The following is a 19,454-nucleotide window of genomic DNA, read 5'->3' as shown; positions in this document are numbered from 1 at the left end:
ACACTCACTGTTTCCCTTACTCTCCAGGCTGTTTGACCAACAAACCATCAATGTGTAAAAGGATTATTTTACAAGTTCTGTTACAGTTTATATTTTGAAAAAGAGCTTTTTTGACGAAACAAAATATTCAGTAAATTCTCTAAAAAATGGACAGGTGTAACAAATGCATCTGCCAACAATGATTGTTGAACAGGATATTTGTGTTTCACTGTCTTGCTTCAAAATGTTAACATGCATTTACATTTGCACGTGGAAACACAATGGCTCAGAGTGCAGAGCTGTCCAGAAGCCTGTCTGTGTGAGGGAAATGTATGCACCTCAAATCAAAGTGATGTTGCACACAGTAATCTTTCTCTATTAAGGATGTCACTTTTTGCAATCTTTTCGCAATTGCAGCCTAATATCCTTTACCACTCCACTGCTGGGATGGTGAGCTTCTGCAAGCACACATACACACGCACACTCACTGTCTCATCACACACATCCACGGTGTGTAGGTATCCCGCTGAAGGAGTCAGTCATGTGTGTCTTTCAGATAGGAGTTGAGAAAGCCCTTGATTAGGACAGGAACTCATGTGTGTAAAATTCACACTTTTTTTTCTCTATACATAGTGAAGGTAGTGTGTGTCTGTGTGTGTGGGTGTGTCTGTGTGTAGCGCACACATCTGTAGAGATCATAATTAACTGACGTAAAGGTAAATAGTAATATAAAATTAATTACACGCTTACAGTGAATTCCTTTGTACCTTTTAAAGTGAGCTCAGTTCTAATTTCGGGGTAAAATAATTAGATCCGGAGCTGTTTTGGAAATGAAACGCCTTGCCTCTGCTATGAAAGGCAAATTATTTACACTTGGTTTGTTTCTGATGATAAAATTCAAAATGGAGACCCAACAGTCTTGTGAACGTGAGATAAAAGTGGCTATTGTCTAATTCTACTGATCTTCCTCAGGTGCATTTAGATCTTTTTTTTCTTTTCTTGATTAAACTTCATTTACTCAGAAATGCTCTGATTCACATTGATAGCTTCACAGATTTCTCTCAGCATGCTAATGGTGACCAGTCTCCACCTCCACTGAAGCAAGTGACAAGTTCACCCCAAGGTAAAGTGTTTTTTTATATTCATATATTTTAGACATTATTTTGTACAGTGGTGCTTTGTGCTTGTTTCTTTCTTCTCTTTACCCTCCAATTTGTTTCATATATTTCTAATGTTAGTAACTTCCTCTATTTCCCAAAAAGCCCCTTGAAAGCACCCGGAGAATATGTTTGTACTTCTTGCATCCAGGGTAATACGAGTAGATGGAGGAAGCGACGAAGATGGAAATAGCAAGGAAGCAGGCTTTTCCGTGTGAGAAAAAATTAGGGTCACCAGTTACTTAAGAAACAACATCGTTGTGTATCATCATGTCATGTGTTGTTCACAGGTATACTAAATAATCAGACTTTACCCATGGTCCAGTGGAAGTGGACCTATATCTAAGTCACTCATACTTAGATATAGATAAATGTATGTTTTCTCCATGCTAGCAATACCGATGCCGGAATGTCAGTAAATCCGCCACTTTATATGCAAATATCTCAACACATATTGAATATATTGCCATAAAATGTTGTTCGAACAATTCATGACTTTGGTGATCCCTTGACTTTTCTTTTGCTCTTGCGAAACCATGATGTTTTGCGTGAAATGTCTCAACAGCTATTGGAAATGGTTGCCCTGAAATTTGTTCCCCTCAGGATGTATTGATATAACCATTGTTATTGCTAAACCTCTTATCCTAGTGCCTTAATCACATCAAAGTTTCAGTTTGTCTCCACTGGTTGGTGAAGAAATACATGACAAACCAATGACATTTCCATCAGCCTCAGCTGTAATTTGTATTTTATTGCTAATTAGCATTTAGCATTTAGCTCAAAGCACCACTGCCTCAAAGTACAAGTCAAATACAGCCTCAAAGAGCCAACACCATGGCTGTAGACTCTTAGACTCATTCATTTAGTAAAAAGTAATGTGACATGAAGTTCATTATTTGAATCCCTGCATCAGCTAGTGTATCCAGTCCTCTATCCAGACTCTTATTCAGTCCTGTCAAACTGAAGCTACTGGGTCTGCTACTAAGTGACCTGAGTAGCAGACCCAAGCAGGGGATCCAGTGGAGGTTGTAATTTGAACGAAACACTAAAGCTTCGAAATTAAGGGAAAAACACAGCTGCTTGTTTTGTTAGAAGGAAAACCTGCAGACTTTTTGGCCTTCATGTCACATGGTTAAAAAACAACTATAGTGAAGGCATTTTCAAAGAGAGGTATCCAGCCATACTTAGCCTTGATTCCATGCTGCTTAGTGTATAAATGAGGGCAGTATTCCTGAACCCTTATTACTGTTTGATATCACCTCTTATGGTGCAAAACGTAGCCCACCTACATGCCACAATTTGCAATACATTTAGTGTTATTGACCAAGGTCCAAAGGCGCCGTATAATTTAAGATACCAAGCACAGATTTTTACTGCAGTTTCACTACAGGGTTCCTAATATCCTTTGGATTGAAGGTGCTTTAGTTTACGCTGCAAACCCGTGAAAACATTAGAGGGGTGAAAAGGTAAATATTTTCTCAATGCAGATGGAGTTATCTGAAATCATGGCTCTAGTATTCAGTCCTCTCCCTCCTTCTTCTCTCCTCCTCTCCTCCTTTTCTCTCTCGCCCCTTCTTTCTCAGTTGTGTCCCTCGCCTCTGGCAAATGGGAGTCATTTGTTTGTGTGAACTTTCCATAACCCGCAGCGCGTGAGACACTTATCATTCAGAGTGGGGTGGCTTCATTCTGAGTTGTAATACCTCTTCTCTTCTCTTCTCTTCTCTTCTCTTCTCTTCTCTTCTCCTCTTCTCTTCTCTTCTCTTCTCTTCCCTACCATGTCTGTTCCAGCTGTGTCTCACCATGGTGCATCATAAATGGGTCTCCATCTTTCTTTATTCTTTCACTCCCTCTCATTCTCCCTTCTCCCCCATTTTCCCCTCTATAGTATGACCCTTTCTCTCCCTCCCTCTCTCTCTCCAGTCTCATTCCCCATGTAATCTCGGGGTACACAGGGCTGTTTTCATTACTGCACTACTCATCTTATCATCCACACTGTCATCTCCTCTGTCCCCTGTCTTTTTTATATTCCTCTTTTCTACCAAGTCTGCATCTCAAAAGCCATCAGTGGTCCACCCCTTTTCATTTCCCTAATGTATCCCACCAAATACACACACACACACACACACACACACACACACACAGACACACACACACACACACCCTTGCCTGGCCCTAACCCCTAATTTCATTGCCTTAACCTGGTCCCCATCATCATGATGTAGAGCACACCCCAGCCCCCTGCAACTGTGTAAATCACTGTGTGTGTGTGTTTGTGTGTGTGTGTGTGTGTGTGCGTGTGTGTGTGTGTGTGTGTGTGTGTGTGTGTGTGTGTGTGTGTGTGTGTGTGTGTGTGTGTGTGTGTGTGTGTGCATGTGCGTAACTGTACAGGTTTTTTTTTAATTGTGAGAGTATCTCTGGGCAAAATGAGAAGGAGAAGGACAAAACAAATCACCTAAACAGGGAGTGACAGAATAAAAGATAGAAAAGATAGAAATAAAGATGGAAAGGGGTGAGACTGAAAGAGACAGACAGGGAGAGGAAAAGAGTGATTTTTAAGGAGGGAAAGCTGTCATAGAAGGCCGAGGTGAGCCCTAACCCTCTTGCTTGCTTTAATCCCTCATTTATGTGAACTCAGCTTTGGAAATGAAGCTGTCACTGTATTTTCCTTCCCTTTACCCATGCTGTGGTATAATCAGAAACCACACACACACATACACACACACACACACACACACACACACACACACACACACACACAGTCGCAGAATGGAGACACAGAAAATCACTCAGGAGAGGTTTTAAATTCATTCCAGAGTTGGAGGCAGAGATTCATAGAGCCTCACCTTGTCTCCTAGAGGAGGAATCATTATATATGTTGGAGACAGAGGGGAATTATGGGTAAATGCACTGGTGAGGAATGATAGTCTGCAATCTCTGGCTCTAATCTGAGATCGTTGACACATGCCATTCATTTCAGACTGTACCGATATTCCCCTGCATGGTGTAGAGACGAAGAATGTGACTTTGCAATCTTTTCTGCCCATTTTTTTTAGATACTAATCTATTAAACAGTTTGGAAACAGTAATATACAGCTTTTTTTTTTTTTTTAAATCCCGATGCACATTCTTGTTAGAATCATCTTGGTTGTTTAAACAATCTTAATGAAACATTTAATAGGTGTGTTGAACTGTAGAGGCAAAAAGCCATATTATTATTTTAAAAAACAGGAATCACATATCAGTATTTTTCTCACTTTTGTTGAAAGGGTTTGAAATAAAATGATTGAAATACACAATGCACCATCTTAAATGCTGCAACTAAGTAAGTATGCTTAAGGGAACAAAATATAATTTAAAAAGTTTTTTGTGTTACATTTAATTTTTACATTCATCTTATTATTTTGACCTAGAATGGCAGAGGAAGGGCAAAGTACACTAATAAAGAGCAGTGCGACTATTGTGAAATCACAGACTTGTACTGCCATCTAGTGGTTACGGGAGAAAGAGGCTGGATGGTTGATGGGTGGATAGAGAGACAGATGGATCATTTTGATGGACAGATGACTAGAAAAGGGGAAGTAAATTTCTGCTATCCAAGTCCAATTTTTGCAACTTTTGAATAGTTTCAATAACGATTAAATAAATATATGCAAAAACAGAAGTTAATCAGTACCTTGACAACCCAGTTCACTTAATGAATATGTTAATCATCAACGGTGTGTTTTCATTTAGCGGGTAAATTCAGCATATTTTGATATCTCTTGATATTTGTCTATATATTGCTTTCAATTCTTTTGCACCAATTCAAAATTAAGAAATATGTACGAAAAGTACACAATACACTAATAATTATCACCAACTAAGATCTGTAGAAATTACAGCAAAGTTAGAAAGTAAAACTAAATCCTACCAAAAAAAAAAGAAATCATATTCCTGTCCATCCTTTGCTCCTCTATCATCCTCTAACTCTTCATCCCTCTATTTCTCTCCCTCATCGTCCTCCTCAGGTGGAGCGAGCATCATACTGGTGTGTAATAGCATGCTGTCAGTGTGGGCTGTGGTGAGGTGTGGGGAGGAGAGTGGTGCGTCTCAGATGAGATATGTGACTGGCATGCTAACACACAGTTTTATCTGAGCAAAAAGAGAGAGAGAGGGCCCCCACATCTACTCACTATAGGCCTTTGATTAAAGCTCCCTGGGTACACACACTAGACACCCTTCCAAAAACACACAAATACAAGTGTACACACATGCACCCGCGTAGATTATAAATAAATTGCAGGTACGAGCATGCACGCATGGACACACATACAGTATATACGCATGCACACATCTTCCCATTGTAGGTGATGTTGTTTTGACCTAAGCCAGGTAGCTTGTCCATTATGGAGTTGATAGGAGGATTTTGGCCATGTTGGTTCCAGACAGCATCATCTCCTCTGCCATAAATAACCTGAGTGTTTTCTCTGAGTCGCAGAACAATATACAGAGAATAAGAGCTCTCAGCTTTATCCTCTGTTCTCATCCACTGCACACCAACACTCACACACATACATAAACCAGAGGAAAATGTTTATGTGTGGATGGACATAAACACAATCACAGATTTAAAAATACAGATGGCCCGATTACAGTTCAGTTTCATCTTAAATTACAGTTTTACATTCTATTTTGGCTTTAGGGTTTGTCTCAGAGTGTGTTTTCTCAGATGGACGGCGGGGAAACTAGTTTGATTTTAGATGAGCAGCATCATCCGGCGGTGCAGTCTCAATAGCTTGCCAATAAAGCTTTGGATACAAACTGTATATCCCTGACCAATGGAACTGTTGGGAAGCATGATGACTTCCATGAGGGAAGTAATGGAGAAACCACACTCAGTATTATTGCATGTGGGGAAACCATATTGAAATACATTTCTGTCAATTTATCATCATCTGCCTGTCTATATTGTTTTCTTTTCAGGATCAAATATGAAAGAAAATGTAAATTTTGCTTTTTTTCTTTTAGCAAATGTCTACCAAAATTATATTGTTGTGGCTGAAGCAACAGACAAATTGGAAATGAATCGTTTTTTCCATCTCACATTTTGTTTACTTTTTCCTATTTTATAAAAGCAGGAAAATTAATGAATGAATGCATACTCATTTCACTGGGTGTACTGATGCATATACAACGTGTACTGCAAGTAGTCCTCTCAGAGTTGGTGCTGTATTTTCTCTCTACAGTAAGAGGGTGCTGATGTACCATGCTATACTGTTAATCCACATTGAGCAATTCATTTTGAATACAATACTCAGGAGTTCTTCAAAATCACAATTTAATCAATTTATAAATGAGGAAATGTACACACATGTCAACACAAACCCAAATAAAAAAAACACAGATAATTCAAGAAATTGAATAAAGCAAAACATTATCCAAATATTTGCAATCATTTTTTACTATATACAGCAAGTTATTAAAATATTATAATTTATCCACAAACAAGAGGTCTTTATAGGTTATTTCTAGATTACATTTCTGTTCTTATTATGTTGACCTTGCCCATAAACTACTATACCCTTTATGTTGTGTTTCAGCTGCTGAACGCATGTATATTAAGAATATATATGTGCCACTGTATAAGTTATATGTATTCATGGCTCAGTATTAAATACAAAAAACAGAATATATTTCTTTCAACAAAGATGTGTAAAAAAAAAAAAGTGTATTACCTCTGTAAGATCCATAATGAGTTTTTAAGTAAAAAATCAAGCGTATTCAATTTTTATGTGATGGCCAACTGTAATTTGTTTTCTCATTGCTGTTTCCCCTAGAAATTATGATTAGATGGTATTTTGTACATTTACACGTTATCAAAACTCGCCATTTGATATGCACAGGTGATAAACTGTACTTGAAGCACCAAAAAGACTAATGGTATCTGTGTCTAATCAAGCGAGACACTATTCAATAAAACGTACAATTTTAATTTTAACTGCCATCATGTACACTTGCATGCATTGTATCTTATTGTTTTAAAACTGGGTGAGTGAAAACTGAATTCAAAACCAACACTTAGTTTAGGGTGAAAAAAATGCATGTGCATGCATTGTTTGTTAAACTCTTTTGTGGTGTTCCATTAGATCACTTGATTTAAAGCTGACATATTGAAGTTGGAAAGTGCTGCACATGGCAGCTTTAATCATACCTTTGTTATTGATGCATCTCTACCAGGAGTCACAGCAAGAAGACCCGGGGTAAGGTCCAAGCTCAGACACTGAACAGAGATTGCTTTCATAAGTTTTATAAATGACTGAGATGATGAATAGAGGGCAAGGAAGCTGATCCCATGTCAGCTTCTTTGACGGAGTACAGGGAAAGTCAGGGTTCTGTCTGTGAGGAAGGCGAGGGGCTGGCTGGAGGACAAAGTGGCTGGGGAAAGTGTTTATACATCTCTGGGGCAGGACCCTGTGGGGGCGATGGGATGGGAGTGTCTGGAGAGGCTGCAGGAAGGCAGGAAAAGACATTTAATCTTACTTTTTGATAATAAAAATGTTTTGTTTTAAAAAAATTAATTTTTATATATATATTTATAGTCTGTAAAATGCATCTACAGTGGCCCACGGGAAATGGCACATCTATAGTTGCTGCTTCATAGATGCAGTTCCCATCAGTCTTGTGTGGCCATTAGGTGGTGTAATATTGCCAAATGCATTTTTTATTTTAAAATGAAAGCATAGAATACGGCCAGTCCTCATCAATTCTTTGATTCATTCATTTTTATGGATTTTTTTCACATTCAGGATGCCTATTTGGATGAATATTTAGTTTCATCTGCTAATGGAAATACACCTGGCACACACTTATGTGACATTATATCAGAAGAAAAAAATCATACATCAACTTTGCTGTGATGTTTCTTGTGTGTCAGATGATTTGGGCCTGTATGAATGGATGGAAGGAGTTTGTGTGATTGCATGCATGTCTCACAGTTGTCAAGCATGTGGTTCTTACCTATCTGTGGAGTGTGAGTGATAGGCATGGTGCCGATGACCAGTGTGTGTCCAGTCATAGGGTCCTGGGCCAGCTGGGTGTGTGCTGGGTGGTGCAGGTGTGTGGGCTCTGATGTTAAGCCTGAAAACATACAACACCACACAACACAACAACTTGTTAATCAACTATCAGCTTCAACAGATATTCATAGAACACTCGCACACTTGAAATGCTCAAAAACACAGATTTCTTCTAGCACTATGTGGCATTTCACCCCACATCAGACCAAAAGAGGTGAATGTTTTTTTGTTTTGTTTTGTTTTATTTTTTTCCAAGAACAAGAATGAATTTTGCTTTCAATTTCTTGAGTGAAATGAGTTTTACAAATTTATGTAGATTTTATTTCAGTCTGTGCCTACAAAATTGTATTGACATGTGGGCCTATTCTAGATAGTAATTGTATTAGGCTTCCATGATTTCATTTAAAATGGCCAAGAAATCTATGTAAGCAGTTTGGTTACATGCTCAACTGACCTAGTTCACGCATCAGTGTCACTCACATTACAAACCGATGAGTCAGTGCAAGTAACCTCTGCGTCTCTTTGATGTAGAGAGAGATCATGTAATTTCATTTTCTTCATTTTTTTGTTCAGCTAGTTGTTCAGTTTCAAAGTTTAGTTTCAAAATATATTTAAATATAATATCAATATTTAAATAAAGAGGTGGGGGGTTCTTATTTGAGTTACAGATTCCTATAGGAGTTAGTTACAAGTCGTGTTGTCATATTCTGGCACTGTTTTTAGCGTGTTACTTATTACTTTATTTCCACACTTCAATTTATGTTTGAATTGTCTGTCATTGTATTGTTTAGAAGATTTTGATGCATTCTAGCTTGAAGTTTAGATTTATACATACTAGATATGTTTGCAGATGTCACCCTACAGTATTTTATAGCAGGTTGTCCATTTTGGCTATGGTTAATGTATGTGTGGATAATACATCCCTCTGCTAAATCTTGAACTTTTTACCAACTTTTTGTACTGATACATCCTAGAAAACGTTGCCGAGCATGTATACTTCATTGCTTCATCCTTTTGCAGTTCCACACAAATACCACTGAGGAGTTCGTCTGGCGCGTTTGGATAGTCTAGCTGAAGGTCACCCTATTTTTCTCTCTGCAGGTTTACAAGCACAGACATGGTCCCAGTCTCACCTCCCAGCAGCATCTCATGCAGCAGGTTGTCTATCTTGGCCAGGCCGCAGAGCTTAATGAACTGGAGGTGTTCGATCATCTGCCAGGTGATACTCTGCAGGGTGGGTAACAGGAGCAGCAGCTCTCCAAAACGACCCCTGGAGTCATACTGACGGTCATTAATGTAGTCTTCCAGACTCATCTGAACCTGCAGACACGCACGCACACACACAATGCCAAGTCTCCATCAGTGTAAGCAAACTGCCATTGTCCTTGTAAGTTAACTGATATATTAGTGATAATTGTGTAAATATCCAAAATAAAATATAAAGTATAATATGCCATGATAATAAGGCTTGGGATGCTCCTCTTTAATGCTGTTTATTGTAAATTATAAGAGAAGATACCAGCAAAGAACTGCAGCTCAAATGCTTGACCTACCTGCAGACGCATGGCCTTGATCTTTGAAGGGTCCCGCAAAGACTTTGCATCTGCAGATTGGGAAGCAAAGAATGGATGTGGGGGGTGGATTAAGGAAAGGGGGGATGGAGGGAGGGATTGATGGACAGGAGGGTGAGGGAAAAAAACAGAAAGATCAGGGATGGAACTGAAGATATGAGTTTTATTTCTTACCTGTCCCATCTTCTGCCTTGTTTTTCTAGCTTTTAGACTTTGATGTAATTTATGAATCATTTCATTTTTATCAATAAGTAATACTATTTTTAAACAATAAATCTGTGACACTTTACATATTAACAACCCCAATAATCATAATGAACAGTTGGGTGTCATAAAAGTCTGTGCCAAGGTTATTATCAATAACAATTTCCAAAATCCTATCCTAATCTTGCAAGTAGTTTCCATAACCTAAAGCAGTATTGTTCTAGTTCTCTAAGAATACCATTCCCAGCTTTTCACAGACTGTAACAAATATTTGACAATTTAAATGACACATACAGACAATAGCCCCTGAATGGAGAAGCAGTGGTGAGCTGGAAAACAGGGTAACCACTCATTCCCAGCAGGAATGAAGTGGTTACTAGCATTTGTTATTACCCATACCTCACAACTCCCCTGATGGCTAAAACACAAAATGCTACTTTTTTTTATTACCTGGGTCAAAGAAGACAATGGCCTTGAGTGCTGCATACTCATTCTCATCTATTTGAATATTCTGAAAAGGCTGGACCAGCTCATCCAACACCCGACTGGCCACCCTACATATCTCTGGTTCAGCAGTGTTTCTGTGTATAACACAGCCGTTACCTGCGGGCAAAGACATTATTGGTCAGTAGTTGTGTTGAAAGGGAGAGGAAGGTATGTGGGTGTGTATGGGGAGGAGTTGTTTGTGTGTTCTTGTGAGGAAGGGTGAGGGGAATAGTTTTAGCCTTGAGAGAAAGATAAGTTCAGTCTTGTGGACTTTTCTTAAGCCTATGTAAGAGTTTCAGTCAAGGTTATGGTAAAGGGGTGTGGTGATGGTCCTAAGAAGTATAGCAATGCAGAATTTGTGTGTGAGTGCTTGAATAGATGTAGTTGACAGATCTACCTACAGTATGATGTTAGTACATGCCCAAGTAATGAATAATGCTGTTTACAAGAGACACTTTTGAAGTGACAATGAAAGAAACAGAAAGCTTTAGTTAATCATTGCCGGCTAACACAACATTTGATCAGTCTCCACACTTCAGTGCTGAAGCACCTGATTGCACCACATATAAATAAGATGCCATTCTAGTGGTCAGTTTGTACCTAAAAGCAGGAAGTCCTTGAATGGCATTGACCTTTTGGCAACCCCGAGCAAGAGGTGTTCACCTGCATGAGCCCTGAGCAAGCTCACCTGGGACAAAGACACACACCCACAGTTAAACAAAGAACACAAACAATGCAACAATGCCTCCCCTTTTGCCCCTTACATACATCACACAGGGGGGCATACTTGTACAGTAGTACACTGAAAGGTAAATTGAAGTAACATCTATGATACACTACTTAATCATTGCTTCAAATATTAGGAGAATCTTAATAGTGCTTAAAACAAGTCACGAAAGCTAAACCAATCCAACATGTAAAGGCTGCGCTTCAAAACAAACTATTGAAACTAACTAACTATTAAAACTATTAAATATTAATATTAAATATAATATATAATATATATAATATAAAAAAAAGTGCTGGAGTTTGAGAGGTATTGCTATTATTAATGCAAGAGAATGACTGAATGCAAGCAATATCTTAATCACAGATTACCCATCATGCATTGCAGCTCTGTTACCTGGTCATCCAGTGGCAGTTCTCCAAAGGTAGGAATATATTTGGCCCATTCCACCAACACCAATAACTGCTGTCTCATGGAATCACATATATCCCCGACGGTGGCCGACTTCTGCTCTGATATATCTTCTATTACAACCGGAGCAGTGATCTGGAGATAATAACAGTTTCCTCGGTCACAATTTGTGACATTAAATTTTCTTGTGTGTCAGAATTTTAGTCAAACCACATGATGTGCTGAGTTATGAAGTTAACATCAGCTCAAATACAGCCATATATTAGTATGAAAATAGGTAATTCACACGGATGATTATCACCTGCTGGGACAGTGATTCTGCTTGGGCCAGAATAGTAATGGTTGGTAGGTCTTGGGAGTCTGGGATGCTTCTGCGGGAGCTGATCCGATCTCTTTCATTCTGTACAGCTAAAATAACAGATAGCTAAAGCTACTGTACATGTGAAACAAACAGAAACAGAAATCAAAAGGTACAGGGAAGGGACGGCACCTCCTGTACTTTCCTTATTATGAAAATTAACTGATTTTTAAACAGGAATATGTTCTGCTAATATTCAAGTCTCTATCCTGGATTATTGTTTTCAAGAATTTCCTCACATTGGTAGTCATGGGTCTTGAGAGTTGGGTGAAAAAAAAGAGACCCTGAATGCAAACGGTGACAGCAAACACTAGGGCAGTTAATATTTAGGAAAATAGCAACACAGGCTGGCATCAGCAAGAGGAGTCAAACGTTAACTAGTTGAAATCCAGAACAACATGTTTGAATAACACATGATTAGGTGTCATAAAACTCGGTGCCAAGGTTATACCCCTCATAAATACACACACACTAAGTAATCACCTATTTTATGGCCGAGCCAATTTCAGCCATCTTGAAACAGCTTTCAGATTCTTTCCTTCAGTGCCACTAGTTTTAAGTCTGTGCCTTCTGTTGGTGGCAAAAATAGAAATAAACTACAATGAACAGATATAAATGTTTGGACTACTAACTTGATATAATGTCTTGGTACAAAAATAACAATATATCCCAAATAAATTGGACCCTTTCTATTCTGTATCAACTCTACATGTAAACAGCTTCAGTATTGAAGAAAATACAACATTTTTGATCATGAGTTGTAATAATTCAGTTTTCTTTACTTTCTGTCTTACTTACGGGACTGGATGCAAGCTTCCTTACCTTCTTTTTTCATGCCAGCTCTGAAGCACTTGTTGAGTCTGCAGAAACGACACTGGTTTCTCTTATCTTTATCCACAATGCACTGCCTGCTGAACCTACATGTGACGAACATACAATCAAATAATTGGCATTACAGAGCAAGACGCATGATGACACAGTGTACTGTAACATACCATAATGTACTATAATGTGACATGCCATGATGTGATGACTGGATTGAAGTCGTTCTATTTAAATACCTGCACATGATATGTATGTGTGAATATGTATGTGTGCTCCTGCAGTATATTCTTGTTTCCTGTACCTGCAAGTATAGACGTGGCTCTTGCGTATGGAGCGTCTGAAGAAACCTTTACAGCCATCACAACTGGAGGCTCCATAATGTTTCCCTGTGGCTTTGTCGCCACAGATTGCACAGTTACTGCTGACCCCGTCTGGACCGGGCAGGCTCGGCTCTGTTGGCATGCTGTCTGAAACACACAAAGACATTCACACAGGTTAAAACAAACATATATACATAGATGTTCATGCACATCTTCATATTGCATACATTGATATAGACACAAATACTCAGAAAAACAGAAGTAATTTATTGCAGTAAACACCCAGAAATTCTTCAGTATGGTCTAATGCACAATAAAACACATACAGTATGTAATAGCATGGGACCATAGTGCTCACTGTGCACTGCATTATTTTAATTGAAGCAGTATTTATATTTCTATGGTATAAAATCTCTTTTTGAAGAAAAATGAAATAATCCTAGTTAACATCGGAACAGTATGTGAGTTACTTTCATCTGATTCATCTCCTATCAGCCAAGTCAGATCTTCAGGTTGTTACATCATGCTGCCTGCTGCAATGTCTTTTTTGATAGTACCTCTGGCAGGACAGCAAAGTTCATTTAATTACTCACTGCATAAAGTCCTGCTGTTGAGAGAACATATTCACCTTTCAATTTCCAAAAGCTAAACTTATTACCAGTTTTTTAATGTTCAAAAACTGGTCACTGTTCAGTTTGTTTTAATATAAAGTACACTATTACTAGTACTACTCTGGTAAATGTATTTTGGCAGTCATAGAATTGTACATACATACATTGCAGATATTTGTTTGGGTTTGCAAAGTCATTTGTGGGGTGTTTCAATTGCATATTGCATCACAGTATGTTGCTGTAAAAATAGAAATCCGGAAAAAAGAATACATGGCAGTTCAGTTGCCAAGCATACTAAACATTATTGTTGATGTCTTTATTTTTACTGTCATCTCCTTGTTGTTGTCGTCATTATCGTAGTCATCATGGTTGTAATCATTATCGGCGGCATCATCACCATAATCAAAACCATAATCATCATCACTGTCTCTATATTTATTGCTCAGTCAAAGCCTACCATATAGAACACAACATGAACATAGCATATACATGTGCATGCAAGAACTTGAGGCTTCAACAGACACTTTCACATCCTCCCTGCACACATCTCTTCAATCACACATCAGGTAGCACCAGAGTGAAATGAATTAGTGTGAACTTTCTGTTCACATATTAAGGTGACATCACTGTATCACTGAGCTGCATGCTTGCTAGTCAATAAAATATCTTTATGGCACAACCCTGCAATTCTGGCCTAAACAGCTTTATTAACATTCTGATTTCATGCCTTTACAACCTCTACCCAGCCCTTTTTCTTTCCTTCACAATCATAGATTTCAACTAGCGTAATACAAGCAACAGAAAGGTTGCCTGTATTTCCCACAATTAGAGTTGACAGACAAGCAACACGCACTACTGGTTAGCATTAAAATGTCACAAGTTTCCTCATCACTTAATTTAGACATAAGGAGCAAGTTATGTAAAAACCTACCCTCATTCATTTCCCTTTCTACAAAAAGCAACTAATTTGCCTTCAGCTGGTCTCACTTCAGTCTTAGTCACACTTTTAGTCTTACAAACTAATGTACCTCCATCATCCAGTTATGAGGCAAATGACCCATCTCACCCCCTTCAGCAAAGAGGTGTCACATTAGGGATTCAAGCAAAGCTAATCTTCTCTCTCTGTCCACATGGTTATTTTCAGACACTGGTATAATTGTAAATGGTAATTGTTTATATGGGCAAACAAAAAGTTCCACAAAAGCTGGTTGAAATTATTATATTCGGTTGAGGCTTTATAATGGTTTTAATTTCAACGTATAGTAAATTAGCAGGCAGGTATAGATGAGAGTTGCTTTAGAAAATACAAATCTTCACTCCACTTAAATATTTGAGATAAATCTAGTCTCAGTATGGGTGTTGTGTGTGTATACTTACGTTTACTTGCATTTGTTTTATTTAAACACAGTCATGCTGTATGTACATATGTCAAGCCAAATGCACCTGCTGTTTGTACTCCTACTGATGTTGATATGTACTTTTCTTATTTGCGTTTTCACATTGGTTTGTGTGTCTTCTCTATGTGTTTGTGTGTGTAGGTGTCTGTATGCACTTACACTTACCTCCTCCTCCACAGAGTACTTCTGCATTCTCAAAGCCCAGTGTGCTGTATGAGGGATCCAGGCCTTCACAGTAGTTGGCTACTTCCATATCTAACAGAGATTTACTCTGAGGAGCAGGAGGATACTTCATTCCTGTTTCAACCCCGTGTTCCTCACACCTTTCTCTTCTTCTCCTCTTTTCTCTCTTATTCTCCTCCCAGCTCACTCTAAAGTCTTTCTCTCTTCCTATCTTCTTGTCTTTGCTTCATCTAATTCATACAGACATGACAAGGGAGATCCCTGGCATAAAACATCTATAATCCTATCCGATTGGGCCAGGAACAAAGAGAGGGGAGGAGTTGTGGCTAAGACTTCTCACTTTATTACACACTACTTATCTGTCCTTCTCCCTCACACTTATCACCAGGATGGATAGATAGTGGCAAAGAGTAATTTCCCTTCTCCCCCCTCTGCCTCTTTTCTTTCTATCTCTTTTTTTTACCATGAGATAGATTTCATAAGATATCAAATTACAGCTTGCACTTTATGTGCATGTTAGCGAGCTACTGTGTATTTGTATCTGCATGCATGACGGTGGGGGAGTTGTTTTTACAGGCACAAACATTTATGAATGTGTGTGTGTGTGTGTGTGTCTGTGTGTGTGTGTGTGTGTGTGTGTGTGTGTGTGTGTGTGTGTGTGTGTGTTTGTCCTTCTCAGGCTTCCTAATCTAATCAATAGTGGAGTAATGGCACCACCACCTCAGCAGATATAATCTATAAAGACACAAAGTGAAGTGGAAAACACTGATAACTTCCATTAACTCTTCCACAAACACACTTCTTGGGTTTACATCCCACCCTTTTTTCATAAAACGTTAGTCTACATATTACCGTGGGATGAATTTTATTTAGATACCGTGGTTATTGTAGTTTTACTTCCATGAAACCAAGGAAAATATTATGCTGTCATTGTCTGTGTTGGCATTTGTATTGTTGCTTATGATGAATGAGAATTTTCAGTCAGGATACATTCAGTGTGTTTGTTCTTTTCCTTTAAGAATTATGAAACTATTCTACAATGTAAAAATAGTGGAAATATAATAAAACAGACAATTAAGCATGTAACAGGACTTTAAAATGATTTTATACTTAAAATTATTTCAACTCCCTTACTTTAAAAACAGAAATGTTCTCCTATGAGAGTATGTGGAAGAGAATCAGACAACATCAAAAGTGGAAATCAAAACCAGAAGTTAAACAGTTGGCAGTGAGCTGCCTACGCTGTCAGGGCAGGAATGCTATGAACACACTTAAATTTACTACCATAAACCTGTTCAAATGTCCCAACCCACCCATTTTCCATCAGGAGTTTCACTGCACTAAATCTTATTCTGTGGCTTAAAGTTAATCTGTTTGGGGCAATGTGTTACAGAAGGCTGTAAATGATAAGAGGCAGTATTACAGGAGATTTGATGCCCTACACCAGTAATGAGTGGTCCACTGAGAAAAGCACCTACAGTATATGAGCAGGCATGAGGAAAACATATTGCCACTGTAGGCACAGTATATCAGAATGCACATTATCATGGCTTATTCAGTGGATTTTAAGAGATAGAGCATTTAGTATCCAGTCACTGTGTAATAACAGACATATTAGCTAAAACAGGAGAGGCTGGAATATAGGGGTTAAGAGAGAGTAATGAGAGAGAGAGAGAGAGAGAGAGAGAGAGAGAGAGAGAGAGAGAGAGAGAGAGTTTACATTTTAACTAGGCAGTGAGATCTAGCCTCCTGACTCATCAGGTTTGTGGAAAGTGAAGAATTTATTCTTTACAATCACATTCACAATCATGTAAAAAGCAAAAGGTCTGACACAGAGCGCTCTAGCATGAATTTACTAGATCTAATACAGTGTATACTACATACACATTAATTGAGTGGTTTTCTAAGAGACAATTATGTAATACAGCTGGGTTTAACAAACAAAAAGAAAGCAAGATCCATTCTACTTTAAGGCTTAGAGACAGGCCCAATATCAGAAAGAATTCTGTGTTAACTAAAAAGCAAAAATCTGCTTTACTTCATAGCTATTATTGAACATGTCAGTCGCTTTAAAAAGCTCTTTTTTACCTCACCCTCAACTGGTGAATGCAAGGACAACAAGCCCACCTTGTTATTCAAGTATTTATTACCGTAATGATGAGTGCCTTTTATCACTGTCTTTCTACATTTTGAACACTTGACAACTCATACTCTCCTCTTGACTGATTTGGATTAAGAGACAACACTCCAAACACTGAAGCTGTGAAAGGCAGATTATGTTCACTTGGATTGTTTATTTTGCTCACGTCACTAATATATTGAAAAATCACAATGTAGATGCTCACTAATTTGAAATCTTACCAGTAATTAAAAAGAAATGCATATAGAAATATGTGAATGATGCATTCATAGAAACACTTAAAATAAAAGGTATTATAACTTCAGCATCAGCTGAATATCAAGCAGGACCCAACTGACAAACTGCATCCGCCTAGCAACCAAAAGCTCTTTGCTGCAATAAAAACCAGTGCTAAGAGGCTATCACTGTGTGAACTGGCCATAATACTGTCACCTCTATTTAGATTAGAGGTTTTAATAGTTGCAGATGATGATCAGCCTCCCAACTGACTACTTTAGTAAATGCTGTTTGCTGATATAGGGGCAATAGTAAAAAAAAAAAAAAAAAAAAAGAAAGAAATATACAGTTCAGGAGAATATTATTCACTTCTAAAAGTGTACAACAATCATCATTTACTTTATATTTGTTTTTTATCCGTTGCCATGTTGTTCAGTTCTTCAACCGCTGCTATGATATACAATTTATGCAAGTCAATAGAAACATGATTTAAATAATACATTTAACTTGTGAACGACAACACTTAACAGCAAATAGTTTCCTTCAATTTCAGTGTTACATGCAAGACTAGCAAACTTCCCCAACCTTCTTCTTATAAACCCCGGTCCCTGAAGGCATTTAATAAGAGTGTTATACTACTTGTCTGTGTCTTGCAGATGTCAGCACCTAAGGAAAAGTCTTACGGCTTCTTTGGTCAGCAACATTCAACCTTGAAAATGCAAATCGTTTGTGTTAAGTGATTTCTCCAAAGCCTATGTGTCTTTAGACTGTAAACAGTATGCACAGGTTGAACTCAGATTTCCTGCACAATTTGAGGAAGTCCAATACAGCTTTACACACTACAGCCTCGGAAATCAATCAACATCCCTCTTTCACACTCTCAACATAACTTTACAATTGCAGTCTACAGTTAACTTACAGGTTGCTGTGTTGGATTGCATTGTTTTATATTTTATGTACTTTCGGTGGCAGTATTGTGCGTAAGTAGTGCCTGTATTACCATCTTTCTTCTTAGCAATCTGTTGCTCTCTAATGCTGCTCTTGTTACAGATAACGACCTCATACAGAATGTGAAATGGGTTATCACATGAGCTTTACAGCACAGCATGCAGGACGAATTCAATCTGTCTTATCTCTTATACTTTTACAAAATATTGTCTGCAGAAAGAGAAGGTATAACACTATCTCAGTAAACTCACTTGAAAACACACACACACACACAGAAAAAAAAAATAAAACAGACTTGGATGTTACTGTATATATCATACAATCAAAGGGTACCCCAGTTCTGGTTACATGACATTTAGCAGCAATTGAAGTGTGTATGAACGGGGAGTACCACCATATTACCACGAAAAATACAAAACCGCGTGATTTAGCAGAACATGTCACCAAACTTCCTTGAGAAACTGCTTAAGGGAAGATTCACCTCCTCCACAAAAAGCAGTGGAGTGTGGATGTTTTGTGCCAATAATCTTCATAGGAGAATTTTGACTTACCTGTGTTTCTGTTTCTGTTTCTGTCTGGGATGTGCATTTATCCAGGTGTAGCGCTGTACTCCGGTAGTGAGCAGCCCCTCAGTGCGACATTACTCTAAAGTGACACTGACAATGGGAAAATGGTAAAAGTGTTCCACAACATTAAAGGGGAAGGTTAGAGAGCTGAGCGGCCTATAATTCATGGAGCAACACATTGGATGGCGCCACCATAGCCCAGTCATTAGATCGATTTACTAAACAAACTCAAACTAGGGTGGGGATGTTAAACAGTAACCCAGTGCCATAAAACCAAAAGGAAAAGGATCACCAGGTGTG

At 38.3% G+C, this 19,454-nt stretch overlaps 1 protein-coding gene across 3 annotated transcripts; it reads right to left on the bottom strand.

Annotated features, from left to right (window-relative positions):
- Positions 1-6,436: 6,436 nt before the first annotated feature.
- Positions 6,437-19,373, bottom strand: hnf4g (hepatocyte nuclear factor 4, gamma). Of its 3 annotated transcripts, none has more exons than XM_023416985.2 (11): positions 19,140-19,373; positions 13,075-13,240; positions 12,771-12,865; positions 11,892-11,998; positions 11,576-11,725; positions 11,053-11,140; positions 10,417-10,569; positions 9,745-9,794; positions 9,325-9,511; positions 8,133-8,252; positions 6,437-7,621 (listed from the first exon to the last, which is right to left on the bottom strand). In XM_023416985.2, the coding sequence occupies exons 1-11, from the start codon at positions 19,174-19,176 to the stop codon at positions 7,500-7,502; spliced, it is 1,275 nt and encodes a 424-aa protein (XP_023272753.1). In that variant the 5' UTR covers positions 19,177-19,373; the 3' UTR covers positions 6,437-7,499. The 3 variants fall into 3 exon arrangements, with proteins under 3 accessions (XP_023272753.1, XP_087032954.1, XP_023272752.1); XM_087176828.1 differs by lacking the exon at positions 19,140-19,373 and adding an exon at positions 15,261-15,770; XM_023416984.2 differs by lacking the exon at positions 19,140-19,373 and adding an exon at positions 15,267-15,768.
- Positions 19,374-19,454: the final 81 nt, after the last annotated feature.

Source organism: Seriola lalandi, unplaced genomic scaffold (assembly GCF_002814215.2).
Source record: "Seriola lalandi dorsalis isolate HSWRI2012SDOR001 ecotype SW California unplaced genomic scaffold, Sedor1 jcf7180002054570, whole genome shotgun sequence".
Lineage (NCBI taxonomy): Eukaryota > Metazoa > Chordata > Actinopteri > Carangiformes > Carangidae > Seriola > Seriola lalandi.
The sequence above is the reverse complement of the archived record's forward strand: the minus strand, read 5'-3'. Positions and strand labels throughout refer to the sequence as shown.

Excerpts from the sequence above, each read along its gene's own strand:
- hnf4g (XM_087176828.1), bottom strand. The coding sequence starts at position 15,396 with ATGAAGTATCCTCCTGCTCCTCAGAGTAAATCTCTGTTAGATATGGAA. Across the intron at positions 11,999-12,770 it reads AGCTGGCATGAAAAAAGAAG|CTGTACAGAATGAAAGAGAT; the intron begins GTAAGGAAGCTT and ends CTGTTATTTTAG. Across the intron at positions 8,253-9,324 it reads GCATGAGATGCTGCTGGGAG|GCTTAACATCAGAGCCCACA; the intron begins GTGAGACTGGGA and ends GTATGTTTTCAG.